At 53.6% G+C, this 26,055-nt stretch overlaps 3 protein-coding genes and 1 long non-coding RNA gene across 4 annotated transcripts; 2 read left to right on the plus strand and 2 right to left on the minus strand.

The window, feature by feature from the left end:
* The first annotated feature begins 4,721 nt into the window (after positions 1-4,721).
* On the plus strand, positions 4,722-6,064 carry LOC120644628. The gene is made up of 2 exons (XR_005663854.1): positions 4,722-4,909; positions 5,281-6,064. It is a non-coding gene; the product is annotated as an uncharacterized LOC120644628 (long non-coding RNA).
* A 6,798-nt stretch (positions 6,065-12,862) lies between these two features.
* Positions 12,863-14,959, plus strand: LOC120644629 (protein TIC 55, chloroplastic-like). The gene is made up of 3 exons (XM_039921309.1): positions 12,863-13,324; positions 13,462-13,564; positions 13,651-14,959. Exons 1-3 carry the CDS (start codon positions 12,897-12,899, stop codon positions 14,767-14,769), a joined length of 1,650 nt encoding a protein of 549 aa, XP_039777243.1. The 5' UTR covers positions 12,863-12,896; the 3' UTR covers positions 14,770-14,959.
* Positions 14,960-14,975: 16 nt separating this feature from the next.
* LOC120644644 (probable serine incorporator) lies at positions 14,976-17,822 on the minus strand. The gene is made up of 6 exons (XM_039921324.1): positions 17,395-17,822; positions 17,061-17,300; positions 16,429-16,540; positions 16,153-16,327; positions 15,673-15,910; positions 14,976-15,594 (listed from the first exon to the last, which is right to left on the minus strand). The coding sequence occupies exons 1-6, from the start codon at positions 17,576-17,578 to the stop codon at positions 15,302-15,304; spliced, it is 1,242 nt and encodes a 413-aa protein (XP_039777258.1). The 5' UTR covers positions 17,579-17,822; the 3' UTR covers positions 14,976-15,301.
* A 213-nt stretch (positions 17,823-18,035) lies between these two features.
* On the minus strand, positions 18,036-21,637 carry LOC120644635 (zinc finger CCCH domain-containing protein 18-like). Its single transcript, XM_039921317.1, has 4 exons — positions 21,349-21,637; positions 20,417-20,734; positions 19,621-19,681; positions 18,036-19,339 (listed from the first exon to the last, which is right to left on the minus strand). Exons 1-4 carry the CDS (start codon positions 21,481-21,483, stop codon positions 18,336-18,338), a joined length of 1,518 nt encoding a protein of 505 aa, XP_039777251.1. The 5' UTR covers positions 21,484-21,637; the 3' UTR covers positions 18,036-18,335.
* Positions 21,638-26,055: the final 4,418 nt, after the last annotated feature.

Below are 26,055 nucleotides of genomic sequence, written 5' to 3' on the forward strand. Positions count from 1 at the left end.
TTGGTGGCGTTCCTTCCTACAACTAAAGTTGTACAGAACACACACTATAGCTAGCTGCAGGGCCAGGTATACTACTTGGCAAACCAACACAAAACGATGTCTCAACCGAAAGGCCCGCGTCACAGACTCGCAGTGTGGTGGTGGTGGATGGCGGGCCAAGTCCGCATCACCCGCGGCCAGACAACCACGCAGCACTGTAGCAGCGTACAGGTAAGCAGGTCTGCACGTAGCCCGGTCCAAGCGCTACTGCCCCGGCGAGGGCGAACGGAACAGGCATAGCCATAGCCTCGCTCTAGCTTGCATTGTTCAGCTGCCCAGGTCAGGCCACAAGGGAAGCCCACACTGTACTGCCGCTCCTGAGCCTCGCACGGCACATGGCAGCAGCAGCAGCAGCAGCAGCAGCAGCAGCAGCAGCACGTACCTGCAACGACCATGCAGCCGTGGACCGGTCGCTCGTCCCCGTCCTCCATCCACCGGCGACCCGGCCGAAACCCGGAGTGAACGGACGGACCTGTCACAGGCGACCGCCCCGCCGGAGCACGCACCGCCATAACTCAGGGAAAAGACCCGTCGGCGCGGCCGCCAGGGCCCCGACCACAGCCTCCATCGCCGCCAGCCGGCGTGCGCGGTGCGCCTCGTTCGCTAGCCGGCCGGCGCGGCCGGGCGTCCCTCCCCCCCTCCCCGCCCCCACCCCGTGGCGCGCCCCGAGGCTCCCGAGCAGCGCGCAGCCGCAGGCCGGTGGTGCCCCCTAGTGCTCTCGCCGTTCGTGTCCAACTTGCATTTTCACTGCCACTGGCCGCTGCTGCTGCCGGAGCCCCCCCCCCCCCCCCCCCCCGGCGTGCGCGCATCGCAGGATATGATTCGCAGTGCGCGCAGGGGCGGGGCAGGCAGAGGAGGTAGGCGTGCGTGGCACTGTGCGCCGTTCCAGGGCCGGGCCATCCGATCCGAGCCCCTCGTCGGCGGCGGCGGTTGCGTAGGAGTAGGTAGGTAGCAGCGGTAGCGCGGCCCCAACCCGAATGGAATGGGCGCACGGAGAGTTGGAGACGGAGACGCGGAGCTTTTTACCGGTCCATGGCTCACACACTCTCCGGCGAAGCAAGTGCCAGCAGAGTGGTCGCAGCAGCATGGATGGAATGGACCGATCGCGATCAGCGGCCTACTATACCACCACTGCCACTTTCTCCATTACTCCATCTAGTCGGAGTTGCTCCGTCTCCATCGAGCTGTAGCAGCTCTAGAGGAGGGACCACGAGTCCACGATCGAGGAGGTAGTAGCTGCTTCTCTGGTCTCTCTGCTTGTTTCTGTGTTGCAGCTCTTCCTGCTTTCATGTGAAAGGGTGGCCGTCAGGCTGGTGGAGAGGCACGTGAGTAGCTCTCACGTGCAAATGCATCGGCGTTGTTTGATTTGAACGCACACGAACGGTTTGTTCGGAAGAGCAGATAACTCTTGTGGTGCCCATCATTCCGCGTTCCTACGTTTCCGCTGTCTTGTGTTCTTAAATGCTGTTGCTTCTTTGTAACAATTCATTGGTTTAGACCATGTCTACAACTTGAGACCATTCAGGGTCGCCGCCCCGGCTACTTTGTCCATCTTTGACGCCAAAAGCCAGCACGCGCTGGCCTGGGAGATAGACGATGAAGTTACGCCCACACCTACAGTGGCTCCTACACCCATGGGCCCCAAACACTGACCCCACCCACAGTTTCCACCGATCGAGATCGCAATGCCGAAACTGCCCCTGACGACGGAAGAAAACACTGCGCCGCTCCGTCCCTTCCCATGTTGGGTCTCGTCTCCGTCTGTTCGCCCGTGGATCGGAGGCGCCAACACTCACGTTGGACCCCACGAGCTCCGTTTTAGTTTCAGTACTGCCGGGTCTGAGGCTGAGCGAGGTCTCTGTCTCTCTCCACGGCGGCTCGGTGGCCGCCGGCACTGCAGCTCATGTAGTCATGTGAGAGCCGGCCGCCCGCCTGTCGGCTTCGCGCAAGCGGCCAAATCGCGCGCCTGCGTGGGCGGCGGTGAAGGGATCGGAGGGCGATGGCGGAAGCGGACGCCGCGTCCTACCAACTCGCACGCGCCCAGTCCTGGCTGCTGGATGGTGACGCCGCGGCGCCGCGCGGCCGCCGGCCGGGCGCCCGGTCGGGCGGGGGTTACAGTCCATGCTCATGCGACTCGCCACAGTATGGCGTCCGTCCACTGCTCTATAACCGTGCAAACGGCCAGCCAACGGGGCTTGGGCATGCGAGTTGAGTTCGGACGATACCGGAGGGCTAGCTTCTCTTATTAAAAAAAAACTCAGACCAGATAGGGTACGCTGGTTCCAACTATTTTTTTTCATTAACTCATAGACGGAAATTCGCGCTGTGGTGTGCCTTCGAACGCGGTCAGAGTGCTTCGACCAGCTAGTCTAGCATCCTTTGGTTACTGTTCAGTCGACAGCAGCAGAAGAACTGTGGATTTTGCAAGGTGGATCGTTGCGACTAACGGGCTCGGTTTTCCCATCGGATGATTGCCGTTTGTGTTCAGCAGTACCCGTTTCATTTGGTTTTGATTGTTCCCGGGGGGCCGTGTGCGTGCATCTTTTTGCAAGGAATCCTTGCATAAGGACTACGGTACTAGGGTCTTTGTTTGGTTTGTGCTGTACTAGAACGGTAGTAAATTTGACTATTAATTAGATGTATTAAATAAAGACAGTTTATAAAACTAACTCCACAACCCTTGCGCTGCTTCGCGTGACGGAGAGGATGGTACTGTAGTATTACTGTAGCCAATCATGGATTAATTATTGTCATTAGATTCGTCGCGAAAAGTTGCACTCATCCGTGAAGAAGTTTTGCAAATAAACTTCATTTAGTTGCTCATGCATGAAGATTAACACGAATTACTATTCATTAGCACACGTAACCAAACAGGGTCTAATTTGGCATGGTTTGAGACCATAACAGGACGACACCTGCACAATTTCTTCAACGTTATTCACACGGCAAGTGCGGCACCTGTTCTGTAACTTTGAACGTCGCGTTCACATATCGGCAGCCGCACATCTTGTCAGAGCCAACCTCAACTAGCAGGCGGGGCTAACAACTCACATCATCAGGTTTAGACGTTTAGTACCTTGTTTCTTCTTAATCTTGTTTCTCAGGCCGATCTTCTCAACCAACACTGGTCGTACCAGTAGTCCCCCAGCACGTGAAATGTAGTTTTCGCATGCGTCGATCTATCCGGTCTGGTGTACCCCTCGTCACAACTTGGAGATGTTGGTGGTGGGTCATGGTGCCCGGACGGGACCGATGTACGCGTAGCCGTGATAGTCGGGCACTGCTGAGGTTTGATTTCCCTTTGGCTGGGCGTATAGATGAGCAAACGGCCCGGCCGGCCCGGCCCGATCGTGCCGGGCCAAGTTTGGCCCGTCGTGCCACCGTGCCGGGCTGCCCCGGGCTTCGTGCTTGGCCCACGGCCCAGGCCCGGCCCATGGGCCTATTTTCGTGCCGGGCCGGCCTAAATGGCCAGACCAAAATGGCGTGCCGGCCCGGCCCAAATAGCCCATAAACATATGAAGATATCAATTTCACAAATATTTAAAGAATCGTATAAGCTAAATATTATTTCTCAAATATTATTAAGTTCATAAATATTAAAAAAACACATAAGTTACACCTATAAGTTAACTTATTGACAAATAACAAGTTATAAGTTCATATATAAATATATAATTATAGTTATATATAAGCTAACGGGACTCTACCGTGCCTTCCACTAATTGCGGGCCGTGCCGTGCCACCCGACGGGCCTGCCTAGCGGCCCAAGCCCGGCCCGGGACCCGTGCTGTGCCTAGCCCGGGCCCGGTGTCTTCATGCCCGTGCCGTGCTTGGGCCGTGCCGCGTCGCCCGTGATTGGGCCGGGCTACCGGGCCTCGGGGCTTCTGCTCATCTATAGCTGGGCGACTGTGGCCGTGTCCCGTGTGGGTGCAGGAAGCCTGGAGTGGGGATGCAGCAGCACTAGGCAGTAGCGATGAGTAGAGCGAGCGAGCTGGTCCCTGGTGGTCGCGCCTGGTGTTGGGATGCGGTCGCCTGGGGCAGGCGGGCACATGGGCGCACCACCGCAGCAACCTGCTCTGCCGCCTCCAACAACTACTGCTAATCTACTCCACCAAGTCCCCGTCCGCCAACCGTTTTCACATACACTGATGGTACACCGCACCACCACCCTTCTATCTACTGTATCCTAGTCCAGAACAGCAGTAAAAATTCATGGGAGGCGCTGTTAATCACTGTTACTGATGCAACGCGTAGTTTCCTCCCAATGATTCTACAATTACCATCGGCTACAGCACCGAGGACAGGTACCATGGCATGACGCTATTGCTGCCTACTGGCCGGTCAGCTATCTTACTGCCCCCTCTACTGCAGCAAGCAGGCCGCCGCAGCGGCAGCGCGTGCAGCTCAGCAGCTGCGCCGGTGGCGGTGGGAGCTGACACGGGGGCCCCACCCGCGTACATATGCGCCCCGCGCCGAGGGGACGGACGGCTCGAGCTCCCCACCGTGGATACGTGAAATCCGGGGGAGTGCGCCTTTCGATGCGGCGCCCGGTTCTGCCCCTCGCCGGTCGGTCTCGCGTCGGTGCGGACGCAGGGGCATCCCAGTAATTTGCGCCGCCTCTAGTGTTGGCGCAGATCTAGGCGCCCTATTTCAGGGCCAGGGAAAGCCAATTCGTGTGGATTGGACACTTGAAAGAAAGCCTACTAGCTCCCTCCCGCTGGGGGGAGAAGAGAGAGAGGGTGGGTGGGTGGGTGGAAGAAGAGAACAAAAACTCGAGGAGGGCATAGAGAGAGAAAGCTGCGGCCGGCCTTTGCGTGGGGAAGCCATCGCGGTTGCAGAGGAGGAGCACAAGTGCGAGAGGAAAATGTTGGTGAGTGATGAAACTTACCACTGTTGCAGCTGCAGCTGCTTTGCAACAAGCTCGCCTCCTGCATCGCTTCGCTTCGCTATCGCTTTGCATGTGTATGATCTTTTCGCGGTCCAAAGCGAGCGCGGTCTTGCACACGCCGCCGGCCGCGTCCCTGCTTCTCCTCCTGCATTTTAACGTTGCCGCATTGCAGCATGGATTTGTTTATTTGTGCACAAGCCTGTCTCTTTCTCTGATTCCTCTCTCTACCCGTCTATCTGTGCATGTGCTCTCTGCTCTGTTCAAAAGCTTTGCCTCCTCCTCGCTTTTGCTTTACCGGCTGCTGCTTGCTTGCTTGCTTAACACCTGCCTTTTTCTTGCTGAGCTTACTGCAGCAGGAGGGAGGAGCATGGAGGAGAGAGTGAAGGGTGGAGGCGAGCCACTGGAGGTGGAGCAGCAGGAGCGGGCAGCGAGGCTGGCCAAAAGGAGATTTGGCGCCGTGGGCCCGCCGCCCTCCAGCTGAAGAGGAAGCGGCGAGGGAGGAGGTGGTGGTGGAGGAGGATCTCCTCTCACGTCAAAGAGCATAAAGGGAGGAGGAGAGGGGGAAGGGGGAGAGCTTCCAGGCCGCACAAAGCGAGGAAAAAAGCTTCAGAAAGAAAGAAAGCTTCAGAGGAAGAGCAAGGCATCCATCCAGTGAGTGGTGTCGTGATAAATAGCGGCTCCGAGCCGAGGGCATCCGGTGCTCTCGCCACTACCACCGTGCATTGCCTTAGCTTGTTTCGCTCTCCTCCACTATTCTTGAAGTAGCTAGGTGTGTAGCAGCAGCTGGCCCGGTGTTGTGTTCGAGCTTGGAGGTGATGGCAGTGCAAGAGCAGGAAGAGGAGGGCGGCGATCATGGCGCCACGGAGGAAGAAGAAGAAGATGAGGGGATGATGAGGGTGTGGGGGAGCTGATCTCTCCTTGTCCCGAGGTGTGCTGTCCACTTGTGGAGTAGTAAGATATTGGCACAATAGGCTCAATCACTTTCTCTTTTTTTTTGCCCTTCCTTCTTGGTTTGCTGTTCTTCCTCTAATTCATCATTACATACTCTTCCTCGTGTAATCTTGTTCCCGTTTGCTGTTTGTTTCTCGGTGCCTTGCTTGCCCGGTTTAGAATGGAAGGCGACGGTTGGCAAAAAAACACACACAAAAGAAACCAACAGGAAAGAAGCTGGGTCGGAAGAAGAGAGAATGGAAACCTACTCTCTCCCCTACCTTGTCCTCTCCCTCTTGTCCCGTTGAGATCATGTGAGGTGAGGGGTCTGGCCTGGGCTGTTGCTGTGACATGCTCCTCCTTCCCTCCACCGAGCTCGCGCGTGCGCATCGGCACAGCAGCTCAACAGCAAAAATGCGTCCTGTTGGTTGGCTTGGTTCCATTGCCCATTTCGCCCGCGTGATGATGGGTGGCAGTCCGGAAGCAAAGCTCCAAGCAGACGCAGACGCCAGCCATGGAGGCGGGCAGGAATGAAATCGGAGAAGCTAGGAGCCGGCGGCGCTTCCGCCTGCCCGCCCGCGCGCTTTTAGCCGTTTCGGTGGCCACACTATTCGATTCGCTTCCCCTCGGCACCGTCGTCGTGGGGGGATCGGTGGGCCGCTTGCTTGCCTACCATCCCAACCCCAACATGGCCATTGGCATTGCTTCCCAGCCCTCCTCGCGTCGGACGAGGCTCCGCTGCAGTTACCTCCCCTGCAGTTGGGTCACTGCCGTGTGGGGCCTGCACGCGTGGGGCCCACGTGGCAGTGACCCAACTGCACGGCGGCCAACTGCAGCGGATCCGGTTCCCCTCGCGTCGTCACCGGCGGCGCGGCGCACGCCACCGAGGCCGCCGCGCGCAGATCCGCGGCGGGGCCGGGCAATGCGCGGGCCCCGCTGGCGATCTGCGATGGGTCATCAACGCCGTCCGAGTAGAGGCCCATTGGTCGCGTGTCAGATTAATGAATGAATATGGGTCCTTTAAAGCCGGAGGGGGCTCGGCCCCACCCCCTGATCACGGTGATTAATGAGCGTGGGCTTCCTGCTGCAAGCATTGCGACGGTGCGAGAGGGAGCTCCTGACTGACAGCGACCAGCCCCTGCAGCCGCCCCGGCTCACTTCTGCTCGCATGTGCCCAAATCAAATGCACCAGTCTCCCGTATTGATGCCCAAACAGTAGCAGCAGCGGCAGTGTAGACAATACCGTATACGACGCGTATTGTAGTGTACGGTAGGCCTCTGCGTATGTATGTGTATACGTATGTTCATGCGTGCAGATACCCAGGTGAGGTGCGTGCATGGGACTGTGAGGCCTTGTTGGTGTTTTGCTGTCTGGAAGGAGGGGGATTGGGAAGGGCGGGGGAAAGAGTTGGTGGGGGAGAGACTTGGGAACCGGAGATGCAGTGCTGGGAACGGCGCCAGGCTGATGCTTGCTTGCTGCATTGGGCTCCGGGGCAAGACTCTGTCCGGTGCGTAGGTTTAGGCTTTGTTTAGAGGACGCCTTTAAAATTTTTGAAAGAGAATTTTTTAACATTTGAAGTATTAAATATAAATTAATTTCAAAACTCGTCTTTAAACTATGAGACGAATCTAAAGAGCTAATCAATCTGTTGTTAGCACATATTTACTCGTCTGTAGCAATTTAGTGTCTAATCACGGTCTAATTAGGTTCATTAGATCTGTCTCGCTATTTACAAGCAAACTGTGCAATTAGTTTTTTATTTTATCTAAATTTAATACTCCATGCATGTGATAGTTTGGAAATTTGGAATTTTAAATTACGCAACTAAACAAGACTTTAGGTTGGCATGGTCGAGTAGATTAACCTATCGATTGCGAGTCCCCATAGCGGCGAGCTGCGGCCGGACGAAAGGACAACCAAAGGTCAGTGCTCCGGGATAGGCTTCCTGTCGCTGGAATATTTTGCTCTACGATAACGAGATGGCCATGGCGTGTTGGTGACCCCTGCCCAACGCATTGGGGTGTCAGCAGCAGGCTCAAGTTACAATCCAAATTCAGAGACGGCCTTTTTTCACAAAAAAAGAAAACAAAAACAGAGATGGCCGAGCAGGGCACATGCTACTGTTGCGACGTTGCCCTTTGGTCTGGGCAACGGGCACCAAGGGATAAGAAAGAACCCTAACCCCTTGGTACGGGTGCTGGACACTAGTAGTCCTGTAGTACTAGCAGCGAAGAAATCCGGGCCTGGATTTGTCAGTTTTGGGTAGTAATAGCGAGGCCGTGTTTAAAGTTAAAAGCGACGACGATGCTCCAGCTGCTGACTATAGATGGCCATTCGGGCCGCTCGGCCCGAGCCCAGGCTGACCCGAGCATGAGCTGACCGGGCTAGGCCCGGCACGACCAGGTTAACGGGCTGTACCGTGCCGCTCGCCGTGCTGTGGTCTCGGCCCAAGCATGAGCCCACAGGCCATTTTTGTGCCGGGCCGGCTCAAAAAGCACGCTGACTCTACCGTGCTCGTGCCGTTCGCCACCTGCACTCTTGAATAGATCTTGCCAACACCGCCGCCGTCCGCCGATGCCGCGCCGTCGGCCGTGCCCGCCTGCCCTGTCGCACCGCTGGCCGCGCCTGCCCGCCCCGCCTGCCGACGACGCCGCGCCACCCGCCCTGCCCGACGATGCCGGCTGGGCCGCCTGTCGCCAATGCTGCGCCCGCCAGCCCGGCCCATTGACGCTGCGCCTACCGGCCACGCCCGCTATGCAGAACCGAGACGAAGAAGGCGGCGGGGTGCCTGCTGCAAAGAGCCGAAAGCCCGAGACGAGGAGGCGGCAGCGTTGGGATGAGGACGCGACATGGCGGAGCCCGCGGAGACAAAGACAAAAAGGTGGTGGGGCGGAGCCGAGGAGACGAGGGCGCGCCGAGGTGGTCTGGCGATGGGGCGGAGTCGCGGAGACGATGAGGAGGCGGCGGCCGCCGGGGTAAGTAGGGAATGGAGCTAGGCAGTGGCGGAGCGTGATCGAAAAATGAGGGGGGCCACCCTTTGTTAATTAATCTGCTACAGTAATGAACATTATTAAAACCCCTGTTTAACTAAAGCAAATTTTGCATGCAAAGGGGCCCGGAGCCCTGTATGGCCCCAATGACGCTCCGCCACTGGGGCTAGGGTTGGGGGAGCAGGGGGCGCCCGCGATTACATTGCGCCTGCTCCCTAACTCTGAGATCTAGCTGGCTATGGGCTGGGCTGGGCTGGCTTGACCATTGGAGTTAGCGGGTCGCCATCGGGCCGCCCTGCTAACTACGTGCCGGGCCGTGCCAACCCACGGGCTGGGGTGCCGGCCCAAGCCCGGGCACAGTTGACGGGCCGGGCCATGCTTGGGACGGACCAAATTGATCGTGCTTTGGGCGGGTCAACAGACTACGAGCTACATGGACATCTATACCTGCTGCCTCACAGCCGCCTCAGGCGGGCTGCGAGGATTGCCGGTGGACGGTGGATCAGCGTGACTACATAGCGACGTCGCGGCACCCGACTGCGGAGGATCTGAATCCGGCTCGGAGCGGCAGCAGATACATACGGCGAGCCGTGCTGCCGTTTTTCGGTTTCCGGCTGCTGCTCCGATCCTCATGTCGCATGCCTAGGATGCGGTGGAGCGAGCACACAGTCCGAGCACGAGCACGACATTTGGACGCCCCTGTTTTTGTGGGTTTCTGCGGTAGCCGTGGGACGCGTCGCCGATCCATCCATCGGCCACTGCAGCCTCACGTGTCGACCGACTGTGTGTAGTTCGCTGGTAGCAAAGCAAAGCGTTTTTACTCACTTGCCGCGATAAAAAGGCTTTGCTTTTCGTATGAAAAATGCTTGGTTCCAAAAGGACGTAGCCGTGGCAGCTGGGGTGCTGGGCGCAGAGATCACAATCACATGGACATGTTGAATCTTATATGGAGCAGTACGCGGCGATGGGTGTGGACGTGACGGAGGACGCACGGCAACACAGCAGGCAGCTGGTCGAGCAAGCATGCACGGCCGCAGAGATGGGGCTCGCCAAACGTGAGGGGTCGTCGGAGGCAGCAGGGCTGGGGGCCTGTAGATAGCCGCTGCTGCTAGCCGGCAGCCTGCACCGCGTGTCGAGTGAGAGTGACCACGAAAAATCAGGAGCCCGTACGTCGCCTGGGCGATTGACCGCTGACGTGACGCGTCTACTATTCCTCCCGACCTGCCCGGCGCCTGTTCGCCCGCGACCCATACTTGACGAAACAGCACGGTCTGCCCGCCGGGACGATCCGCCCGTTGGGAGCTCCTCCCCGGCGGGGGCTCAGGGCTGTCAAAAGCTGCGGTAAAAAGATCGAAGCGCCTGCAAAGCCGCTAGGAACTTGCAACTTTGAGAAAATCATCATCAGACAGCACCGTGAAAAAGAGAGGAATCGTGTAATTAAAAAAAAACTGCAAGTCAAGAAAGCCCAGAATTGTTTTGGCTTCGGTATGAACGGGTTGGAGCTGGAAACACGCTAGGGTCACCGTGTCCAGAGACGAGATCACGCTGTCGGCAGCGATGGCTGGGATCGCGTGGCCAGAAGGCAGTCCACGGCGAGTACCGGGCGCCCAACGCTTGCTTGCACGCCAGAAATGGCCGGAAACCTAAAGGTCCCTGCTTCCTTCCTTGGGTTTGGTTGCCCAACCCGGCTGGAGGACGCGTACCAGCACCAGGAGAGAGAAGTCTATACTCTCTCTCTCTCTCTCTATTTTTGAAACTGAGAAGTCTATACTCTCTACTGTATAGTAGAAACGGCGGCGGGGGCGGCGGCGGCGAGCGCGACGGGCAGACGGCGACTATGGAAGCGCATTCAGCGACGAACTGGTGGTGGTGATGATGATTGATGGCCTAGCTTGTTTTCTGCACCTCCAGCAAATCATATGGGTGGGCCGGGGGACATCCAAATCCATCACCTGCACTGCGATTAGCGCGGCGACGATGGCGTCATGAGGCTGCCCGCAGTGGGACTCTCTCCCCCGCTCTGTAAGCATGTAGCGCAAGCATAGCGCAGTTTTTTGTCTGCAGCGGGACTCTGTACACCGTGCGCTATCGTTGTGGACGGGGCTCCCGCGCGCCAAAGCTAGCGCGGCAGCGGCCGTCCGCAACGCGGCAACGTGGTGTGGGGCCCGCCACCGGCCGTTGCACCCCCGTCCTCCTCCCGCGCCCGCCGCCGCAGCGCTCCACCGCGACCGCCGAGCTCCATGAGCAGGGGTGCTCGAGGTTCCGCGCCTCCGCCGGATCTGGCCGCGTCGAGCTCGAGTGCCGGAGCGGAGGAGGGCAAGCAAGCCGCGGGCCGGGGGTTGAGCAGCCGCCGCCACACTCCAGGTCTGCCGGCGGAACTCGCGTCCGGTGCCAGGTCTGCTGGTCCGGAGGGAGGGAGCTCGGGTGGGATGGCCCCGGTCCGCCACGCCGAGGCTGCCGGGCCGCTCTCTGCCGCCGGCCGCCGCGTCCGCCACGCCGAGGCTGCCCGGCCGCGGCCGCCTCCGCCCGGGCGCTGCCATGGGAGGCGCACTCGAAGCCAGGACCGCCGATGGCCGTGGCCGTGACCGCGCAGGGAGGAGGCCAGGAGGTCGCCACGCCATGGGCTCCGCCCCGCAGTCCCTACTCGCGGAGGGAGGAAGGAGGGGGCGGCGCGGTGTGGTCCCTGCCGCGTCGAATCGACGCAATGATGGCCCAGATCGAGCCACCGCCGCGTTGAATCGGGGGCGCCACTGCTGCCCGTGGCCGCCGCCGCGTGCCGGCCCTGCTCCGTGGCCGCAGCGAGGAGGTTGTGGGGCCCGGCCGAGCGCGCGCGGCTCGCAGGAGCAGGGGACAGGACGGATGGATGCGGCGCTCGCCAGCTAAGCAGGGAGGCACAGCCAGGGACCCTCGCCTCGCCGGCCGCCTCCTATCCCGGCCGCCGCGCCGCTGGAGGGCGCCGAGCCCGTTCGCCGCCGGGAGGAGGGCGGGGAGCGAGCGGAGGGTGCTGGGCCCGCCGGCCGCCGCGGCCCGCCCCTGCTCGCCACGCCACCGCGACCGGCGTGAGCAGAGGGAGCCGGGGCTGCGGCCGCCGCGCGCACCCGCCGCCTACCTCAGGGCCCGCCATGGGGCCGGCGGAGCTCGAGGAAGCCGCCGCTCGCAGGCCCGCCCCCGGCACCACCGCGCAGGCCGCGTCTCGCCGTGCCTCCACTCGCGAGGGAGGAGCGGCGCCATGGCCACGCCCCGCCCGTGCCTCCGCCGCGTCCCCGCCGGAGGGAGGGTGCCGAGGGGAGAGGGAGATGGTGGAGAGGGAGAGAGGAGGCGCGGCGTGGAAGAGGAGAAGGGAGGGAGGGGGTGAAAAAAAGGAAAAAAAATTTGAGGTGTGGGTCCCACATGTGGTAGTTGGTATAGAGAGGAGATATAGAGAATGTATGTGTGCGGAGAAACTGAATATAGAGTTGAGAATCTTGATGACCAGGACGGAATATTCTGTTTAGAGAGTGAATTTGGAGGATGACGAGTGCGGAGAGCCTGATTGCGGCAATCCGTTGGTAAAGTGGGACTGCTTTTTCTTTGCCCCAGAATAATGAGTGAGTGCAGCAGAGCAATGATGAGGGGCTGGGCCGGGTTTAGTCATGGCCTGCCGTGATGGGCTGGGCCAGGAGCGCCATAATTTTGCTTGGAATAATCCATGGTTTTTTTCTTCTTGCTTTTCATTTTCTCGTCGCTGGCCACTTGAAAATGGCTGCATATGAGAGAAGATTAACGTGGAATCAAATTGGCACTGTAAAAATGTGTGCTGTGTCACTGTCGCAGGTATTTGCTCTCACAAATTTCTTGAAAAAATTGCGTTTCATTTCAAGAAAAAATGAGAGAAAATGAAAAAAAATTGCGTTGAATTCCAGCCCAGGATGCGTGTGAACTCGCCACTTGGACGAGAGTGACGCAGCCACGAAGCGGGCGACTGGCACCTAGAGTCGTGTGCCGCTACCAAACTCCCCTCCGGTTTTTATCCTGAGAGATCGAGCGCTCTCCGCCAACCAAACGCCAAATGGGGCCAAGCATGACGCCCACTGCCACGGTGCCCCTCTCGCCTCTCCTCCTCCGCCTCTCCGCCGCGGCCGCAGAAGCTCCACGCCTCAAGAACCCGGCGGCGACAGCAGCAGCAGCCGCAGGAGCAGTCGTGCGGTGGCCGGGGGGCGCGGCCAGGAGCAGGAGGAGGAGGTGCCGGGCGGCGGTGGTGGAGGAGGCCGGCGCGCGAGAGGACGGGGTGCTGCTGCCCAAGGAGGGGGACGAGGCCGCGGCCGCGGCCGCGGCGGCGGGGCGGTACGACTGGAAGGAGGAGTGGTACCCCCTGTACCTGGCCAAGGAGGTGCCCGACGACGCGGCGCTCCCGCTCACCGTGTTCGACCGCCAGCTCGTGCTCTGGCGCGACGGCGACGGCGTGCTCCGCTGCCACCAGGACCGGTGCCCGCACAGGTGAGATCAATTCTTATTCCTTGCAGCATCGATCTTGTGGCCTACGTACTTACAAAACTAGTCTTATTCAGGAATGAACTAGTATGATTGGTTTGATTAAAATGAAATGATTTAATCACGCCCAAAATGCTTTTCAGGCTAGCGAAGCTGTCGGAAGGCCAGATCGTCGACGGCAGGCTGGAGTGCCTCTACCATGGCTGGCAGTTCGATGGCGAGGGCAAGTGCGTCAAGATACCACAGGTCTTGTGCTGATCCCATCCATGCACATAGCATTGATTTTTCACACGGCCAGAGCAAATAATAGCAATGGATGGATGCACATGCAGCTGCCGGAGGGCGGCAAGATCCCCCGGAGCGCGTGCGCGCGCAAGTACGAGGTGCGCGACTCGCAGGGCGTGGTGTGGGTGTGGATGTCGGACGCGAACCCGCCCGACGAGCGGAAGCTCCCCTGGTTCGAGCCGTACGCGCGGGCGGGGTTCACGGACCTGTCGACGGTGCACGAGCTCCCCTACGACCACTCCATCCTGCTGGAGAACCTCATGGACCCGGCGCACGTGCCCATCTCCCACGACCGCACCGACTGGACGGCCAAGCGCGAGGACGCGCAGCCGCTCTTCTTCGACGTCACCGAGCGCACCGCGCGCGGCTTCGCCGGCTACTGGGGCCGCACGCGCACGCCGCACCTCCGCAACCTGCTCCGCTTCCAGGCGCCCTGCGTGCTCACCAACACGCTCCAGTACACGGACAAGGACGGCAAGGACCAGTGCTTCTCCGCCCAGTTCCTCTGCCGCCCCGCCGGCCAGGGCAAGTCCATGCTCATCGTCCGCTTCGGCTCCACCGTCAGGTCGCCCATCGCCAAGGTGCTCCCGGCCTGGTACCTGCACCAGAACGCGTGCAAGGTGTTCGAGCAGGACATGGGGTTCCTGTCATCGCAGAACGAGGTGCTGCTCCGGGAGCAGGTGCCCACCAGGGAGCTCTACCTCAACCTCCGCTCTTCCGACACCTGGGTCGCCGAGTACAGGAAGTGGATGGACAGGGCGGGCCACGGCATGCCCTACTACTTCGGCCACAGCAGCCTCGCGCCGCCGCCCGTGCCGGCCGTCGTCGAGCAGGCGCCGGCGGGGGCCGTCGCGGGGATCTCGGCCTCCTTCCCGGCCAAGGGCGGCGTCGGCACGGTGCACGCGCCCAACCCCACCAACAGGTACTTCCGCCACGTCGTGCACTGCAAGGGGTGCAGGGCCTCCGTCAACAAGTACACCTCGTTGAAGAACGCCTTCGCCGTCCTCGCGGCGGCGGCCGTGGCCGCCTCCATCCTGGCGGCGACCAGGCAATGGAAGGCTGTCTTGCTCGCGGCGTCGGCCGTGCTGGCCGCGGCGTCGTACGCGTGCGACGCGGTGCTTTCTTTGATCACAACCAACTTCATTAGGACACATAGGCGACTGTAGGCTTCTAGCAGGTACTGTGCTGTATTTAGGTAGAAGGGAGGCTTCTGCCCTTTGCATATTTGTACCTATCTATAAATGAGGCGATGCTTTGGCATTCTAAGTTGCATGTCAGCAGCAGATGATATGGGGATTAAATCTTCAATCTTCTGTGAAATTGTGGATAGTAATGCAGGATCCAGGACGTTGAGTTTGTGATTTGAACCAAATGGCATGAAGTCATACAGCACACTTCAACTCGTCGTTCATTGTCATTCGAACAACGCAAGATTGACCTACACAAACACAAATTCCAGTATATACAACACAAGCAGCACAATTTCACTGTTCACATACTGGCACAATACCTGATGCCAAATATTATTAAGTTGACAGACTTGATAGCCACGGACAGACATTGACTTCATGCTCGATTCGCTCACGGCATGTATTACAGATCAAATATTTTTATAGGACAGATTAGCTACCATAGTAGAAATGATTGATGGTTGATGCTCCAAAGGGATGCATGCATTCATAGGTTGTCGTGGTTGACCTAGAATTCCCTGTCGGGGAAGAGGATCGGAGCAACAAGGGACCATATGAACAGACCTGCAGTCGCCCACTGGGTTGCAATCCTGACCCAGACAGATGGCCACCCGACATCAACAAGCTTTCCGCTCTCACCAATGGAGGTTGACCAGCCAGTCAAGAGCATTGCTGAGTACATGCTGGCCAGGGAGAATATGAGGTGGAAGAAAGAGTAGGAGTATGTCACTGGCCTGGGCACATCCTTCTTATCTTCTTGTTCATCTGCCTTGCTGAAGGGAAGCAATGGCTTGTCGGTACCTGAAGATTAAAGGAAAGGCATAAACAACAACACAAACTCTACAAAACTAGTTCATTAGCTGGAGAAGCCAATCTAACCACGTGGCGAGTCGGGTGGTGAGAGCACAGTCGCAGAGGAGCCAGCACGGACAGCAGAGTACACCACGGAAAGGATGGTGGTTGCCAGTCCCAGTGTAAGGCTACCAGTTGACACAGCTTTTGAGTGATTGTGAAGCCCGTTGCACTCGTAATCCCTGGGCTCACTAGAGAGTCCACTGTAGCACAGATAGGTGCAGTAGAGACCAATAACCGATGCAGGCAGCAAGCTACCATTGATCTGAAAATTAACAGGTTCAATTTCACCATAAGCACAAATGCAGGTTAAATTCAGTAGAAGCACTGGTTTATGGGTAGCCGAGTTGAGATGATTTATTTCAAGTCAAACAAATGCAAGGAGTATCTAGAATAGCAAACATATAAATGCACAAACAAATTTGTGTATAACTTATCATGGTACAGGCATGAATGATATATTCTGGCTGAATCAGTAAAACGAAGAAAAGAAGCACAAGATGATACCTTTGGGTGGAGGGCAATAATAGCAAATGCAAAAACAAGAATCAATGTGAAGACAATGAAGAACAGGTTGAGTCCGCAGTCATGTCCAGATGGAGTGAACCAGTGAAACAGAAGACCTGAGAAAGAGAATGTGGCAATGTAACAGACAACTGACACGACCAATAGAGCCATGTACCTGCAGTGATGGAGAAGTTTAAATACCAGGTTTAGAGAAATCGAAGTTCAGACTAAACCATGTAAGCTCAACTAAAACAAGGGCAACAGAGGGCAACCCACCAGAATTGCTCATCCTTAGCGACCCAGTTCTCATTCCATCCGTGCACAAAGTCCAACAGAAGAACAACCTGAACAAGAAGGAACAGCCCGGATCCAAACTTGGAAATCGACTCTGCAGAAGTACAATTGCAGTAAGAATCCCAAACTGCACAAACGATCACCACTCTACTCAAATCTCTATCTCTAATAAAACAATTGGCATAACACAGATAACAGAGTAGCAACTCAATTTGTTCAGGGAATTCAAGCAACTCAATTTATTCCTTTGTTTCTGAATCTAAAACCGAACAACAAATTATGTTCTAAATTCTGATAGCACACCAGAGAGAGGTTCAAAAAAAGGACACGGGCCACGCACACATGCAGTGCAATTGGGCACATCCGATGAAAATATAGAAGGTCTGAAGACACTGTAGATGATCCAAGGACCATCATTTTGTTCTGCGTAGAACAATATTAGCAATCTCCACATGAGACATTCATTTGAGAAAACTTCTTCCAAGGGTGTTGGGCCGAAAAAGATTGGAGCAATCTCCCAACAATTATCATTCTAATATGATCACAAATATCAACCGCGTGGAACTATATCAAACGGTCTGACAAATAAAACAGATGAACGGAAGGGCGCTCACCATAGAAGCTGACGACGCCATTGGGCACGAAGAACATGAGGAAGACGATGACGGCCCAGCAGAAGATCTTTGCCATCCATCCCCCGTGGTGGATCTTGTCGCGGGGGTCCTTCTGGTCCTTTATCCCGGCCATGATGACGGCGAGGATGGTGAAGAAGAGGAAGTTGCCGAGGCTGACCCTGAGCACCGCGTCGGTCTCGAACCACTCGCGGTCCGGCGTCTTGTGGAAGTGGTTAATCCCTGCCGAAAAAAAGGGAGCGAAATCCGCATGAATATTTCGATCAGCTGAAGCGTCAAATCGAACCGATCGAGAGGGGGGATTCGGGCTACCCACATGGGATGGACTGGAGGAGGGGCGCGGCGACCTCGCGGAGCGCCCATGAGGCGAAGAGGGAGAGCGCGAAGAGGCCGCAGTAGGCGATACGCGCGGAGCGGCGACCGATGCTGCCGACCGCCGTCCGGCAGGCCTCGCACGCGCACGCCGCGCAGCACGACGCCAGGCACGACGCCGCCCACATGGTTGGCTTGGTGGCTGCTCTCGCCGCTCCGCCGATCAGATCGAGCCGACGACTCGGGGGAAGGGGATCGAATTCGAAGCCCGCCGCGGCGGATTTGGGGATTTCTAGCAGGTGCTGGAGAATTTGAGGGGAACGCGTGTTGGGGAGGGGCTGCACGGAGAAGAAGGGGAAAGGTCAAGGAAGGTGGATTCGGCCGCGTGTTTGGTTGGGTGGGACCGGACCGGATAAGGAGACTGAGTCGGCTGCAATATCCTACGGCTTTCTCGGGTCCAGTTTTGTTAACGGCTTCGCCGTGAAGGCCTAAAACGACCGTGCTTTATTAATGCGATGCGAGTCACCCTAGGCAAACTTGTTAAGGTCCACGACTGCGAATCACTAATCTTCTGAGGTAAAAACCGATCAGCGTTCAAAACAGGAACATGGAATGCCTACCTGCATGGAGCGGCACTGGCGAGCATTCATCCATCTTCATTCTGATATACTATATATAGAAAAGAAATGCAAAGGAAATGACTACTTACCAAATACTACCGCTGATGATTATAATGAGCTAAAAACCTCCTCTAAATAGACACCACATCGTTTTGATAATTAAATAGTAATAATATACTACTTCTACAACAGATTTCCTAAAACCCGATAGACATACAGTAACAGACTAGCAGCTGACTGAAGGAACAATTATAAGTTGGATACATCACGCCGGATTCTTATCAGAAGATAAAATAGACAGAAGCCCTGGCACATCAAAGCGGCATCAGAATTTCAGCCATTTCTTCTCTTTCTCCTTTCTAGAAACCGCGTTTGTTGCTGAAGCGTGAGTAGCTTCAGCATCAGCTAGTGCCTTTCGAGTCTCTTCCAGTTTCCTTGAAGCAGCTTCAAACACTGCCTTGTCTCTGCGGTTTCGGTTCTTCATCTCTTCCAGTTTCTCAACTCGAATCCTCAGTTCTTTTACTTCCTCATCGTATGCAACTAAGGATCTTCTGTCCTCCGTCTTAGCATGCCCACTTGCCTCACCTGATCGCCCCTTTCTAACTTTGTTGGCTGAAGCTTCAGGCATATCTTGGCTCACTAGATGACTGTTGATAAAGCTGAAGACAGATCTCTCTGCTTCTTCAGCTTTAGCAGCTCTCGCCTGTTCAGCAAATTTTTTCTCACGCTTTCTTTTACCACCCCGACTGCGTTTTTTACCACTGCCAATACTTCCATCAGCCTCGTTTGCAGCAAGAGCATGATCAAGTGACTGCTTTGGGGGTAGTACCTTGACTGGAATTGGATCAAGCATGCCCTGGCCAGACACACCAAGCCCCATCCCCTCTCGGTAGCCCATCTTTGCCATCATTTTGGAGGCCACACCCCTGGTGTGGTGCTCCCATTTTGCAAAGATCACGGTGTCTGTCTGAATGCCACTGAAATTTGTGTGTTCTAGAAGGCCAAGACCCTGGTGAACGCATCCATCCTCTTGGCTAGCATCATCACTGAACTCAGATTCTTCCTCACTTGAGCTTCCTTCATCATCTTCGTCACTCATATCAGCGTATTCTGATACAGAAAGAGAATCACTTGGAAGTCTTGCAGAACTCCCATCATCTTGAAAGACAACTTGGCCAAGCTTCAGATTATCATCCCACGACTCAAGTTCAGCTCTCCTCCAAAGGCCAGAGTGATGCCCAGAAGCTGCCAGTATGCTGGAGCCAACCAATGATTGCTGCCATCTAGTTGGAGTGAATCGCTTCAATGCTGAAGTAGGAATCACAATACCTGAGGATAATTTCTAAATTAGCCATTTCTTTAAGCTTGAAAGGGCAAAAAAATATACACATCTTTATGACACACAGGCAAAATAAACAAGAAAAACAAAATACAGTATTCATCAACAATGCAACACAATCAATCCGAAAACCAACTTATCTTCAAAAGTTTACACCCACGATATGCTATCTCTATTGCTTTATGTCAAAGGCAAAAGGAAAAAGAGCTCAATAACAAAGGGCATTTTATTAGGCTTAGATCTTCCAACAGCCAAATAACCATTTACATACCATGGGACATGCGGCAGTTACTACCAAACCGACATCGCTGCTGTAGAAAGAACTTGCACATCTGCACTACGGGCAGATTTGTATTAGTTAGTTTGTTCATAATAATGGCCCACATACTCCGAGCATTATATTCATGTTATCCAGAAGAAAATTATGGCAGATTGAAAGGTAGCTGCAGTTGCAATGCAGGGTACCCACCTGTGACTTTCTCTTAGTTCCCTTCCTGCTTCAAATTTAACTTTGGCTATGGACGGGTTGGAACAGAGCAGAGGGTGCCATGTGAAAAATCTATCTTAGATGGCTACAAGGTTCTGCTTCATAAAGTTTATTCTAACTTCTAAATAGTATGTAGCAGCCAAAAAAAAATCACCACAAAATATCATTCATGCACCCTACATAAGTAGGGTTTATCAATTATCCATCAAAGTAATATGGGCTTATTTTGATTATGTGTTTATGCAATGGAAGATTGAAATGGTTCTATACCCTAGCATGATAGCATGAGCTTCTGTTGAATTGAACACTGAAATCATTTGTAGAGCATAGAGACACCCTTGATGCATATTTGTGACAATGGAAATCTTAGCTGTACGCCCATGCAATAGTCCAGGGCCACTCAAATAATGTTTTCCATAGATACAGTGGCATCAATATCTTTTTTTTTTCAAGAGAGCCAGTGCCAACCATATCAGCAGGGGCTTATGGGGTCAAGCACAGTTTTCATCAGGCAGAGAATGGTCGACACCACCAAATGACAATCTAGGTTTAAGAATGACAATCAGATTAGATAACTCACCGCCATGTTTTCAGATGTGGGTGTCAAAAATGAGATCCTTGCATCTCTTGAACCTTCTAATCCTATAATGCATCCATTATACCAACGGCCATTATTGTGCCGGAATCTACACTTTGATCCAATCGAAAAATCGTGTGGCACAAGTGGTTCTGGCTCAATATCATCTGGGTCTAATGGCTCAGCAGCGATTTCTGGTGCTTGGGATGCTGGTTCCTCATTTGGAAAAACATCATCTATTTGCTTCACTAGCCTAGAATGCTTCAGGTCGAGAAGTCCCTCCTCCGCATCCTTAATCGCAGCAAGAAGTTCCTCACGAACCTTTAAACAACAACAACAACACAACATTAAAACATTTATTAGCTAAACTGTATGACAATGGTACTAAAACTCATCAAAAGCAACACTACGTTGTGAAAACATGCAACAAGAACTTCAGAATTTTATAAAAAATTGTTACACGGGAACATCCACAACTCAGGAATGTAAAGCGCGAGAGGAAAATCATTTCTCCTACATGCATTGATGCCACGCAGCAACTCTAATCCATGAACTCTTATCTGGAAGAGATGAGCTAGTATGTAAGGGATATTACTCACTCATGCAGTGGTTTCTCATGTGAGAGATATTACTCCTACTCACGACTGATACTCTACACCAAATGATTATGATGTGTACCAATGTGTGCAGTGGTTTTAAAAAGAAAGGTGCAGCAAATTAACAGCCAAGCTGTCCTGATTTCTCAACATACTAGTACTCCAGTCACCAAGAGCTATCCTCTCCCTTCTGGTAATGCTACGAATCACAGTACCCTAGAATCCCCACACCCTGGGATTCGATTCAGTTTGAACTTTGAAGGGAGTTAGCATTTTAGCAATTAATTAGAGGCCGCGGCAGGAGATGTGGCTCGAAGAGGCGGTTCTATTGCGACGCACCTCGAGTAGGTCGGCGTTGGAGGGATCTGCGGCGAGGGCCTCGTCGACGGCCGCGAGGGAGGACTGCTGCTCCTGCAGCTGCTGCTCCAGCTGCCGCTCGATCGCCGCCGCCTCGTCCTCTCCCTCGCCCGCCATAGGTCACCGACTGGATCGGGCGGCGAGGCGAGGAGCGTAGGGTCGAGACTCGAGAGGCTTCTTCCTCCTCCCTCCGCGCCGCGGCACCGTTTCTTCCTCCTGGTCGGAGGGCGGTGGCGATGGGTGGGTCCGTGACAGATGATGGGCCGAGCCCAGAGGAAGGCCTTGGGGTTTCTTGCGCCTTTTTTATTTTTATATTTTTCGAAAACATTTTTTACAGAAATATATTTTCAATATCACATTTTACAGTTCTGTACCCCTACCGCCCGGCAGGGGGGCGGCAGGGGGCCTGCCGCCCAGCAGCGGGGCGGCAGTGACTTATATGTAAATTTTAAAAAAAATTATTTGCGCGGGAGCCCTTGGTGGGAGCCTGCCGCCCCCTGGCGGGCGGCAGGCCCCCTGCCGCCAACCCACTGGGCGGCGGGGGCCTGCCGCCCGCCAAGGGGGCGGCAGGCTCCCTGTTGTGGGCACCACCATTAGATGTGTTTTAGATATGGATACAAATAAAAACCATTAGTAAAGAACATGAATATGAAAAGTATAAGCTAGCAATTCACACTCATACGCAAATGAGAACGAAATAGGTGATGTATGAGAACGAAATAAGTATAACATAATGACATGTCCATAACAAAAATACAGAAACAGCTAGAAGCACATCCTAACCACCCCGGCCACCCCGGCCATGTCGACCTCTTTTACGCTGAGCGTGGACGTGGTCTGTAGAGTAGGTGTGTCGCTCTGGAGGCCCTACGTCTCTACCTGGACGTCCGGTGGGCACAGGTGTCTGGAAGGTAATATCGGCCTGCGGGTTAGGTGTAGAAAATAACCGACTCCAATCTTCGAAGTTCGCCTCAAAGGTATCCTGTGTGGGCCCTATACAGTAGCAATTAAGATATCTTAATATCGTCTTATAAGTCATATATTTTGATATATATTCATCATACGTACCTGGTGGTGGTGGATACGAGGAATGACCCATATGTAAGCATCTAGGCCCTCAAGGTATGTTTCGGTGATTAATGACAACCATTATTGTGACTAATGAGTTTATGCAGCTTAATAGATCATTATCGCTCATTTGGTCATATGTCAAAAGAGGCCCCTCAATTTCGGTCATTCTAAAAGGCGATCTCGGTTTTTCAACTTATATATGTCAAAGCTAAGGATCTTTCTAGTCCTAAGTGTCACAAGGTTGAGAAGGACACTTAGGTTAGTATAGGTTTTATAGTTTTGTAGTGATCGCACTATTAAGAGGGGTTAAAGCTTAGTAACTTGAGTATGGACATGGTCATTTGAAAATGGATGCACACTATGGTCACTCAGGTTTCTAGAAGTTCAAATAAGTGGTTCTCAAACTATATCTCAAGAATATTTGGATTTCATTTAAGACTCAAATCAGAAAAGACAAAATCAGAAAAAGTCTATACACCGGTTTAACCGACGCTCTCAATTTTCTATACGTCGGTTAAACGAAGTCAGGAGAATCTGGACAAATTCAATACACCGGTTAAACCGACGTGTTTGAATTTAACGTCGGTGCATTAGTCCAGAGTTGGTTTTTCCAGGGCAATTCAAGTTCTATTCACCGGATTAACCGACGCTGTTTGAATCAAGACGTCGGTGCAATTGACCAGTGAGATGGTTTTTCAGTGGATTTCAAAAGTTGTACTCACCGGTTAAACCGACGATAGGTTTGAGTTAACGTCGGTGCAGTTGTCCAGAGACTTGGTTTTTCAGTTGATCAGTGGACAACTACACTCACCGGTTAAACCGATGATACGTCGGTCAATCTGCCCAAGTTGTAACGGCTAGTTTTCAGAAGAGGCAGTTTACATTCACCGGTTAAACCGACGATGACAAATGGAGGGACGTCGGATTAACCGGCGCTACGCAGTTTTCTGGCAGCTTTTCTCCAACGGCTCTATTTGTGTGAGCTGCCTATATATACCCCTCCAATGGGTCATTTCGCCCACTCTTGACACCAGGCAACATCCATACACTCATACCATAGTCAAGAGCCACCTTGAGCTTCATCATTCACATACTTGTGCATTCAATCAATCAAGAAGCAAGATTAAGGATTTGAGTAGAGAGAAGCTAGTGTGCTTCCGTTCTTGGTGATCGGTTCTTGCTCAAGTGAAGGCCTTAGCTTGTTACTCTTGGTGATTGGCATCACCTAGGCGATCTTGGTGATCGAGGTGTTTCTCGCGGAGCTTGCCAAGGATTGTGGGAGCCCGGAGAAGAAGATTGTACGTGGCTTGATCTCCACCACGCCGGGATGGTGAACGGAGACTCTTAGTGAGCGCCCTCGTCTCGGTGACTTGGGAGGTGACAATACTCTTTGTGAGTGTCACAACGTGGATTAGGGGTGTGTGCCAACACATCGATACCACGGGAAAAAATCCGGTCGTCTCTTGTCCACTCTCTTTATTCAAGCATTTTCTTTCATGCAATTTACTCATGTGCTTGACTTAGAGATCATAACTTAGCTCTACCTTACTAGGCTTTACTTTGTTTTATCTCTCTTAGCTTGTGAAGGTAGCTTAGTTATCCGGTTGGTGAATTGGTGCCCTACTAGCATTGCATAGGTTAAGGTTGCTTTACCTTGTTTTAGAAATTGAAAAAGGCCCAATTCACCCCCCCTCTTGGTCCATCGATCCTTACAATTGGTATCAGAGCCTCGATGCTCATTTGTATCATTAGGCTTCACCGCCTAGAGCTATGGCCAAGATGGGAGGTTCGCCGCCACACTTCGAGGGCAAGAACTTTGCTTATTGGAAAGTTCGCATGGCTGCATATCTTGATGCGATTGCCCCCGAAGTGTGGTTGGCCACTAAGACCGGGTTCACCGGAACTCCCACCACCGAACAACTAAAATGGAATGCCAAGGCTAGAAATGCAATTTTCGAAGCCATTAGTGAGGAAGTCTTTGCTAGAGTTAATGGCATGGACTTAGCAAGTGATATTTGGAAGGAGCTCATTGAAATTCATGAAGGCTCCACTAAAGTTCGTGAGCAAAAATATCACTTGTTTAGAGCTAAGTATGATTCTTTTAAAATGCTAGCTCATGAAAATTGCAATGATATGTACTCTCGCTTGAATGTCATTGTCAAGGACATTAATGCACTTGAAATACCCAAAATTGACAGTGCCTCCATCAATCGCAAGATTCTCATGCTCCTCCCGAAGCCCAAGTATAACATCATCAATGCTATGCTTCAAAAGTAGAATCTTGACACAATGGAAGTAGGAGAACTTGTGGGAGAAATTCGCGCTCATGAGATGAGTATCCTTGGTATGTCCGAAGAGCCAACTTCAAGCAAATCAATTGCTCTAAAGACCAAGGCAAACAAAGCCTGCAAGCTCAAATTGATCAAGCAAGATTCGAGCTCAAGCAATGAAGAAGATGATCATCATGAAAGCTCATCCGATGTTGAAGATGATGGAGAGTTTGCTCTAATGATGAGAAAGTTCACCCGCTTGAATGACAAGATCAACAAGAAGGGTTTCAACTTTGACTCAAAAAGGGGAATGTTCCGGCCAATGGATGTCAAGAACAAAATTTGCTACAATTGTGGAGAAAAAGGTCACATCCGTCCAAATTGCCCCAAGCCGGACAAAAGAAACAAGGACAACAAGAGCAAGCATCGCCATGATTCAAGCGATGATGAAGAAGAAGAAAGGAAAAACAAAAACAAGAGACTTGGGAAGAAAAAGAGCCATGACAAGAAGACCAAGCTCTTCCCAAAGAAGAAAGGGCACACCAAGAGAAGCTTCTTGGTGGAAAAACAAGAGTGGGTGACCGATGTCTCATCAAGCGAAGAGTCAAGTGATGAAGAAGACATAGTCACCATCGCCCTCACAAATGAAGAACCATCACTACCTCCACCTCCAATGTGTCTCATGGCCAAAGGTAACACTAAGGTGAACTACAAAGCCGGTGGAAAACATTGGGTACTTGATAGCGGTTGCTCTCAACACATGACCGGCAATGATAGCATGTTCACCTCCCTTGAAGACCCCGGCGATCATGAACATGTCACCTATGGTGATAACTCAAGGGGAAAAGTTTTAGGTTTGGGTAGAATAGCTATCTCTAAAGATTTATCTATTTCTAATGTTTTGTTTGTAGAAGCACTTAGTTTTAATCTCATTTCTATTGCTCAATTGTGTGATCTTGGACTAACGTGTACCTTTGACAAGAATGGTGTTGTAGTAACTCATGTAAAAGACAAGTCTTTGGTATTCACGGGGTTTAGGCATGGCAACATCTATTTAGTGGATTTCTCTTCAAAGCAAACAAGCACCATGACATGCCTCTTCACCAAGTCTTCTCTTGGGTGGCTTTGGCATAGAAGAAATGCTCATATTGGCATGAGCAACCTCAAGAAAGCCCACAAGAGAGGGATGATCACCGGCTTGAAGGATGTCACTTTTGACAAGAACAAGTTATGCAAAGCATGTCAAGCCGGAAAGCAAGTTGCAACACATCATCCCATTAAGACAATGTTGTCAACCTCCAAGCTGCTCGAGCTACTCCACATGGATCTCTTTGGTCCAACTACATAC

Source organism: Panicum virgatum, chromosome 1K, assembly GCF_016808335.1.
Source record: "Panicum virgatum strain AP13 chromosome 1K, P.virgatum_v5, whole genome shotgun sequence".
NCBI lineage: Eukaryota > Viridiplantae > Streptophyta > Magnoliopsida > Poales > Poaceae > Panicum > Panicum virgatum.